This window comes from Palaemon carinicauda, chromosome 41, assembly GCF_036898095.1.
Source record: "Palaemon carinicauda isolate YSFRI2023 chromosome 41, ASM3689809v2, whole genome shotgun sequence".
NCBI classification, from domain to species: Eukaryota; Metazoa; Arthropoda; class Malacostraca; order Decapoda; family Palaemonidae; genus Palaemon; species Palaemon carinicauda.
The window spans coordinates 20,959,778-20,969,583 of NC_090765.1; the positions used below are offsets into that span (position 1 = coordinate 20,959,778).

General features: G+C 35.0%; 1 protein-coding gene across 2 annotated transcripts in view; it reads right to left on the reverse strand.

Annotated features, from left to right (window-relative positions):
• Window positions 1-1,096: 1,096 nt before the first annotated feature.
• The window catches only part of LOC137632288 (uncharacterized), a 22,281-nt gene continuing 13,571 nt past the window's right edge, over window positions 1,097-9,806 (reverse strand). For both annotated transcript variants that reach the window (XM_068364190.1, XM_068364189.1), the window contains 4 exons: window positions 6,564-6,925; window positions 5,291-5,387; window positions 3,984-4,181; window positions 1,097-3,655 (listed from right to left, as the gene is read on the reverse strand). In XM_068364190.1, coding sequence (XP_068220291.1) covers window positions 1,898-3,655; window positions 3,984-4,181; window positions 5,291-5,387; window positions 6,564-6,925 — 2,415 coding nt within the window. In that variant the 3' untranslated portion in view covers window positions 1,097-1,897. The remainder of the gene's footprint in view (window positions 3,656-3,983; window positions 4,182-5,290; window positions 5,388-6,563; window positions 6,926-9,806) is intronic.

Below are 9,806 nucleotides of genomic sequence, written 5' to 3' on the forward strand. Positions count from 1 at the left end.
CGAACTTCACAGTCATATAAATCATGGATTTGATGTGTAATCTTTGATATTTTTTTGAAAATATGAGAAATCTTTTTATGGATGGCATAAACACAAAAAGTAGGACTACTTGTGTTCATTTTATATATATTGTATATATTCAGTACATATTATCATTATCATTTACTAAGCTACAACCCTAGGTAGAAAAGCAGGATAATATAAGCCCGAGAACTCCAACTGGAAAAATAGCCCGGTGAGGAAAGGAAATAAGAAAATAAACTATATAGGCTATAAGAAGTAATAAATAACAATTTAAGATATCTCAAGGATTAGTAACAACGTTAATATAAGACAGCAAGTACACATAAATTATGGTTTGTATACTACAACTTCAATTAATAAAAAAAAAAAAATAGCTTTCCAACTTTATCCCTGTAAATTGGTCTACCATAGAGTGAGCTACTGGCTCAATCATTATAGATTCTGTATACATATGAACAAAAAACCTGTCCTTTTTCTAGCGCATAATGATCTTAATATATCAACGCATTGAGACCGAAAGTAAAGATATCTAATGATGGTAGAGTTTTAAAGATATATGTATTTATGTGTATATTATACACACTTGTATAAAATACATCTGTACTCATATAAATGGTTGTTTTCGCACAAAACAGGTTCTATTTAATTTTCAATTTTAGGGTTTGTTAATGGTTTAAAACGTTTGATGGGTTTAGAATTATATAAACTACCTGATTTAATGGTTCAAGAAAATGTATTTCTTAAGTAAGTATTTATTAAAAAGATACTTTATCCCAACATATATTAGCTATTGCAAGTTTTCCGATATACAGTATATATATATATATATATATATATATATATATATATATATATATATATATATATATATATAAATTTATACATATATATATATATATATATATATATATATATATATATATTTATGTATATATATATATATATATATATATATATATATATATATATAAATTTATACATATATATATATATATTTATGTATATATATATATATATATATATATATATATATATATATATATATATATATAAACAAATATATCTATGTACTTACATTTTACACATACATATATATGGGTGTATACTGTATATACATGCTTTCTTATCATTTAACCTAACCTATCTAAATCCATTCACCTGATATTTGACAGTTAGTACCTTAAAAGTTTACAAGAACATACAGCCATTTTTCTATCAATTCTTGACCTTTCAATTTCCTGAAGAGCTAATTCTTTTTCTTTTTTATATAAACTTTTGCGGTTTTGTTACTTCCTGCAAGTTTAGTCTCAACACTTTGCCATCTTTCGTTTTTTCTTACATCAGACAAAGATATTTTCAAATATACAAAAATCCTCCGAAAATAAGACAAAGAAAATGGTAGATTAAATTGATATAAAATTGACGAAGCCACTTTTTTTACTAGCATGATTAATTGATTTTACAAGCTGTACAAATTACCGTTAATTCAATCAGTAACCTAAATGTTAGCTAGAGATTAACATGGAATACATAATGGCAATTATCAATTTCACTGTTTTTTTTTTTCTTTCTTCTTTTTTGGTAATCTGATTCTTTGTATGCAAAGCCATGAAAAGTTAAGTAAAGCAATTTTCAAAATAAAATGTATGTTATGAACTAAAAGTATAATGCCTACCTATATCAGAAAATAGAAGTTAATTCAATTATCTCCGTAATACATTATGTGCTCAGCCATTAGTTTCAACAAGTACATGAACATCTAATCTTAGTGACCGTTATAGATCTCATCAGAACTCCCAAAGATATATTTTACCGGCAAAGACGGTAATATCCCCACAATTATGAAATCTAAATAGGCCTAAGAAAATCCAGGCTAATGAACCCTACACATACTATTTGATCTTCTCCTGGCCGGTGGCGCCTGTCGTCTGGTGCGACTCCGCTGTCTACCTCTGGGTCTCGGCTGTTCTTGTTGCTGCTGCTGTCTTGGTCCTTCCCCTGGATTTGGTCTTCTCGGCTGTTTGCTGCTAGGTCTCCTCTTTCCTCTTTTCCCCCGCCGTCGACGATTCCGAGACATCACGGGTTGCTCGTTAGTGGGGTCGTCTTCTGTGTTCCCTAGAGGCGCTGGAATACCAACATGGACCTCTTGGTTTCTTCTATGTGTCAGTGAATCTGGCAATGCACTTGTTATGGCAACAGGTGGCGCAACTGCAATATCAATAGGGTTTACTTTAAGCAGAGATGTGTCATCTATATCAGGGGAATCATCGTTACCATTCTGAATGACCGTGTTATTCAAAAGTGAAGTGGGTTCAATTATGGGTTCTTCATCATACAGATATGGTGGATATCCTCTGTCAGTCATGCTGACAGTCCGCCTTCCAAAAGTGGCATCTCTTGACAATGTCACTATTTCAGGAGTTATCGGAAAGCTCTTCTGCAGCACATGATTCTCAGAGAGTACCACTGGTTCTAAGATTTCAAACGCCCCTTCTTCAGGTTCAGAGTCTTGGGCATCTTGCGGAGGTGCAGATGGATGTGCATCTGTTGCTTCATCAGTGGCATCATGTTTCACGCTGTATAAAGAGTCAACAACATCGTCATCCAGTGGACTTTTCACTTCTGCTTCTTTAGGGGTTAAATCTAACGAGGTATCAATTAACAAATTTGAATTCTGGGCATCATTTGTCTCTTCGTGTGACTGGTCAGTATTAATGGCATCAACATTGAAATCTGAAGTTGTATCATGCAAAAAATCTATATTTTGATCGCCATTCATACCTTCCTGTAACATGTCAGTATTAGTGACATCAGCAAAGACCTCTGTTGAAATATCTGTAGTATGGAAATTTGTTGAGGAGTCCTCTACCGGAGCTGTGTTTTGAATATGGGCAGTGTTTTCCTTTGACAGATCTGACTTCTGAGAATCAGGGATGGCTTCTTTCAGAAAACTGTGATTCTGGATATCATTTTTCGTGTTTTGGGGATCACAAGCGTTTTCTGTTACTTCTGTATTTTGAGTACCTACGGTAAGTCCACTTAAAAGATCTTCGTTATGTATATCAGAACTCCTTTTCTTCAAAATATCTAATTTTTCAATGTGTTTAGGACCTTCCTCTAACTGCTTTGATGTCTGAAAATTAGGAATATCATCTTTTAATTTCATAGATTGTTGTAGATCCTCATTGTCATCTTTCATAACTAATGATCTTTGGTAGTATGATGCAGCTTCTTTCAGCAATGTTGACTTTTGTAATGACAATGAACTACAATATTCTACATCTCTCTTCTTCCGAGTCATTCGCAAAGACATGGCCCGTCTCAGAGTAGATGATGAAGATTCATCACTTTCGTAAGAGACTTCCTCCGAGTCAGCAACCTGCTGACGATCTTTCTCTCCAAACAGTGACAGAGTCACTGAGTTGTCAGCATCTAAGACTACCAAAGCTTTATTGTACCCCTTGGGGCCCTGGTGGGTCCTTAGAATCTGGAAGGTATCATTCAAGATGGGAAGTTCAACTTCTTGAATGATGGTTGACTGCTGGATGTCAAGCTCTTTCAACAAAGAAGTCATTTTTTTTACTTCCCTTTCAGGGTCATCTGTGGATTGCAGGCTTTCTCCACTTTGTACCTGGAAAATAATATTCATTTTGTATAATTTGGCCTATCTGCTGTGAATATTTGTACTTATCACAAGCTGTTATGAATTGTGGTCAGACACTGTTGGTGATATATGTGGCGACTATCAAAGATGCTAAAGAGCATTGGTTAAGAGAAAAATTGGTTTCTTTTGTTATTAAGAACAATTTTGCCTGTCAAGGACTGAGCCTTGGAATATATAGCCTACCCTTAAAATATGTTGAAGCATCATCCAATCACTCATATTAGATAATGTTTATATGGTACAGAAGTTAAACTATAAAACTAATACAACTGCCAAAAGAATATGCCACCCTTACTAAATTCTGAAGCGCCTCTGTATGGTGTTCAAGGGCCCGATGGTACTGGGCGGCATGAGTAAGAGCAGCCAAGACTTTCGAGTGAGAGTGACGCAGCATACCGCACAACCACCGATACACTTCCATGTTTGTTTCATGAGCACTGAGACTCTCATTAACATAGCCTTGTAGTACCTCCGTCCTTCGAACGAGCTCTTGCTGTAATAATAGAAAGGTATGAAATACTGTAATTTATCATGTTTATTATTGTCATTAAGTTCAATGAAAGCAATGATTCCATGAATGAGATACCGATGCCGGTAAAGTCTCTTGCTTGAGGGTACACTCGGGCACACTGTTCTATCTAGTTTCTCTTCCTCTTGTTTTGTTAAAGTTTATATAGTTTATATAGGAAATATTTATTTCAATGTTTTTAATGCTCTTAGAATATTTTATTTTTCCTTGTTTCCTTTCCTCACTGGGCTATTTTCCCTGTTGGGGCACCTGGGGTTATAGCATCCGGCCTTTCCAACTAGGGTTGTAGCTTAGCATTTAATGATAATAATAATAATACTGTACAGAATCCTCTCCTATATAATAAAGAGCAAGTTCTCTCTCTCTCTCTCTCTCTCTCTCTCTCTCTCTCTCTCTCTCTCTCTCTCTCTCTCTCTCTCTCATATATATATATATATATATATATATATATATATATATATATATATATATATATATATATATATATATGGTCAGGCTGAACGCCATTGCCAGACATATAACTATATGGCCTCTCTATGAGTAATCATACCCTGGTGATAGGATGTACCCTGAGAGATACACTCGGAAACTAAGACTGCTGTGTTGCAGTTAGGAAAGGGGAGGGGGAGGGAATAGCTGAATCTGTGTGTGCGCAAATCTATCTAAATACTTAGCTCTCATTTCTGACGGGTCGAGTAAACTAGTATGAAATAAAACACTTGTCTGGTAATGTACTGACTTGAATTATAGGACAACTAACACGTTAGTTATATTGTTTTGGGTTCATAAATTGCTTGAGGGTGGTGTCATTGAATTTGTGTATAATTTTACTATTATGCTGTTCATACAACTGTTAGTAATCAAAATCACTGCCTCCACATATACGAAAACTGACCTATTGTGAATAATTGCCTGTTCCTGATATATCAACAAAAATTACCAGTTTCTTTGCTTGACCCATGAAAATCTGTTATTTCAAATTAGAGAATATTTTATCTGATAAGTATAATAAGAATCAAGAATGTACTGTGAATAATCTCGCAGTAGGTGCATAAAACTTCGTACTATATTACCTGTAGATATCGCATCTTTTCATCAATGGGTTCGATGAAATGGTCACTACACTCAGGAGCAGCTATTTTTGAACACGTCTCACACCAGATGGCCAATCTGGAAAAAGAGACGATTATTTACTGAATTCACTATGAACTCGAAGAGTAATAAATACTTAAAAGTTATTAGTAAAACTTTATGTTTTAGTTGCACCAAATGAAGGACTAAGTTTGTTACTTTTGGATTGTTATACATTATAAGAGCATTCCTAAATACCCGAAAAAAAATTTGTCCTTTGGTAATATCTGTAGAGGATATGAATGTTGAGCAAATCTTTTCTCTGCCTCTTACAAGTTCCATTTAATAGCGAAGAAAAATATTAATCCACTGCTAGGACAATTTTCTTCAACCATAATCTACGAATGGAAAAACTGTATATTCTAAAATAGCCTAATTTATTATACGAATTGTTAGAATACAAATCAACAGGCAAGGTTGAGGAATCCAGCCTGAACTAAAAGCACATTTGCGTTCTTAATACTCATAGGTTTGAGTTATAGCAAATTACGGTAGAACAAATTCTGAATATATATTTCAGTTCTTAAAATATATCTTATTGTAAAAAATTCTTTAGAAACAGTTCTAAGTTTTAGTTTGATATCTGAAGAGTTTGGAAATTGAAAAATAAACATTTAAGCTTCAAAGCCACCTGCTAGCACTTGCTTTGTTATAGTTTCATGTTCTAAGCTAATAATTCAACAAAGTTCTTCAGAAGTTGTTTGAAATGCTCGCAGGATTCCTTATCAAATTTACAGTTATGATAAAAAACCAACAATCAACAAAGAACACCAAGGCATTCAACTAAGGATATAGATTAGATAAGAAGCACTCTACATGCACGTAAGCAACTGACGACTTATTTGCTATTTCATTCTTATTCACGGAAGTTGTTTAACAATGCTATAATGTACATTATTTGTTGAAGTCTTCTTTTTTTGGATTAGGTCTTTCAGTTTAGTTATAGGTCATGATATATTTACAATTAGTTGTCATTGCAAATATACTATTCTAATCCTAATGATGGTTGATAGCCTACATGAAATTGTGCAGGGTGGACAGTTTCATTGGTTACCTTTAATTATTGTGTCATACTGTAGTTGGATTATCTTATTATAAATCTTTTAATGCAAAATAAGCAAACAAATTATCAAGTTAGATCCATAACAAATATCCTTCTATAAGTCAGAAAAGATAGGATAACTTTCTTACAGGAGCTTAATAACCTCTTCTCACCTCGGCTCAGAGACAACACGAGGTAATCCACTGAGGTAGAAGTTAGTCTGCAATGAACGTGGATCTTCGATGAAGGTTCGTGTTCGACACATCGGACATCGAACCCAAGAGGCAGTTTCTTCCACAACCCCATCATCAGTGTTTGTATCTAGAGACCCCAAGGATTCCCTAGAGGCACCGGAGGCTAAGGACTCTCCTGAAGCCAAGGGTCGCTTCCTTCTGGCGGTTCTCTGAAGTTCTCCAGCGCAGGTGATGCAGATGGAGTGGTGGCAGACTAAGAATTTGGGGAGGCGGTCGGTTGCATTCCATGTTTCCAAACAGACAGGACAGATAGTTGATGGGGCTTCGTCAGATGATATTTCCTGAAAATAGCAAAGAAAAAATGTTACTTTGAAATGAAAATCATTATTCTTACTACTTTGTTAGCAGTGATAAGTATATTCCTTTCTGAGTGGGGATACCTTGAATTGGTGAAAGCGTTTGTGTATCGCAATGATCAGCAGAGCTGTACTAGTCAGGGACACCCATACTAGCATGAGGCTTTTATCGTAAAGTGGTTTGGAAACAGCTGCATTTGTTGTTGTTTTTAATAAGTACATAGCCTCTGAATTTGTAATTTGAGGCTCATTCTCTATGTTAATTAAGTACAGTAGCTAATACTGAGGATGTAATGATGAGGAAATTAATTACAATAGAATTTTTGTTTCGTATTAAACAGTCTCAACAGCTCAGAGATGCTTGCAGCGCTCTGATTTTCCAATTAGGATTGTAGCTGGTAAAATTGAAATACTGTTTTCCATATATTTTAGGGATTTTACCTGGCACACACATTACACACACTCACACAAATCTCTCTCTCTCTCTCTCTCTCTCTCTCTCTCTCTCTCTCTCTCTCTCTATCTATCTATCTATCTATATGTGTGTGTATCTACGTTTCTTCTGCATATATTAAGAGATATGATCTGATAAAAACTGATTATCTACAGTTCTCTTTACTGCAGCAATAAGTTCAAAGGTAAAATGGTAGTCAGCTATGTTCTTAAAATTAAGACTGTCCTATTAAGCGCCTTTAAAAACAACCATCCAAAATTCTACTGTTTTATATAATAGAATATAAATGACAAATACTAATACTATGTACTGAACAATGAATTTAGAAATGAGTTGTAATATTCGTCTTACGGAGGCAAGTGAACTGCAGAGATTTCTTCCTCTTTACGAAGAAATACAACTACTTAAGGGACATTTTATTGCGATTTTCGACGCACTGAAGATTGTTCATTCTAAGAGTTTTCTTGAATCCGTAAGAATTTTTCTAAATCTCTGTGACGTATAGAATTTGGAACCATCGCCACGGACCTCCACTGCTCTCTCTCTCTCTCTCTCTCTCTCTCTCTCTCTCTCTCTCTCTCTCTCTCTCTCTCTCTCTGAGAAAATAACACAAATGGGTTGCAACAACGTTACACACAAAATGAAAAAAAAATTCAAAATAAGCCAAATTATCTCTATATTGATTAATCCTCCTCTCTTTCAATTTACTTTTCTGCTATTACTCCCTCATTAACATTATTTTCCTTCATTTTTTTACTTCTTTTAGATGTAGGTTACCGACTCCTTGAACTTTTCAGCGCAACATTTACTCAATGAGAAGGAGAAAGCACACCATTCTTAGGATCTGGAGTGCTGAAAGTGATGACTAAGTGAATGATTACTCTTTTTGCCAAGGGGGCAAAACAGGTCTCGATGTTTGGATAGCTGCCTTCAGGGTTTAACCTTTACGCCTGCCTTTTTGTAAACATCGAGTGAAATGTTCTTTTCGTCTCTTTCTCTCCTAACATTGGAAAATCAGGATGCTATAAGCCCAAGGTTATTATTAGCTAAGTTACAATCTTAGATGGAAAAGCAGGGTTCTATAAACCCAAGGTTATTACTAGCTAAGCTACAACTCTGGTTGGAAGAGCAGGATGCTATAAGCTCAAGGTTATTACTAGCGAAGTTACAACCTTAGATGGAAAAGCAGGGTTTTATAAACCCAAGGTTATTATTAGCTAAGCTACAACTCTGGTTGAAAAAGCAGGATGCTATAAACCCAAGGTTATTACTAGCTAAGTTACAACCTTAGATGGAAAAGCAGGGTTTTATAAACCCAAGGTTATTATTAGCTAAGCTACAACTCTGGTTGGAAAAGCAGGATGCTATAAACCCAAGGTTATTACTAGCTAAGTTACAACCTTAGATGGAAAAGCAGGGTTCTATAAACCCAAGGTTATTATTAGCTAAGCTACAACTCTGGTTGGAAAAGCAGGATGCTATAAGCTCAAGGTTATTACTAGCTAAGCTACAACTCTGGCTGGAAAAACAGGGTGCTATAAGCCCAAGGTTATTACTAGCCAAGTTACAGCCCTAGTTGAAAAAGCAGGATGCTATAATCCCAAGGTTATTACTAGCCAAGTTACAACCCTAGTTGAAAAAACAGGATGCTATATGCCCAAGTTTATTATTAGGCAAGTTACAGCCCTAGTTGGAAAAGCAGGATGCAACAAGCCAAAGATTATTATTTAGCAAAGTTACAACCCTAGTTGGAAAAGCAGTGTTCTATAAACCCAAGGTTATTACTAGCTAAGCTACAGCTCTGGTTGGAAAAGCAGGATGCTATAAGCCCAAGGTTATTACAAGCCAAGTTACAACCCTAATTGAAAAAGCAGGATGCTATAATCCCAAGGTTATTACTAGCCAAGTTACAACCCTAGTTGAAAAAGCAGGATGCAAAAAGCCAAAGATTATTATTAGCTAAGTTACAAACCTAGTTGGAAAAGCAGGATGCTGTAAGCCCAAGGTTATTGCTAGCTAAGCTACAATACTAGTTGGAAAAGTAGGATGCTATCATCTCAAGGGCTCCAACAGGGAAAATAGCCAAGTGGAAAAGGAAATATGGAAATAAATAAATTACAAGAGAATTAATGAGCAATTAAATCAACATATTTTAAGAACAGTAATAATATTAGAATAGATCTTCCATAAACAAACTATAAAAAGAGTCTCATCTCAGCCTGTTCAACATAAAAACATTCCGCGCAAGTTTTGAACTTTTGACTTTGTGTTTAATCAGTCTATTTTTCTCAACTAGTGTACGCGAACCGTAAAAAATGACGGTTAAATGTTTAGTTAATAAATTTGCACACACAAATTCAACTCTTCCCACCCCATCCCCTATTCCTAACTACAACCAGGCAGTTTCGGCAT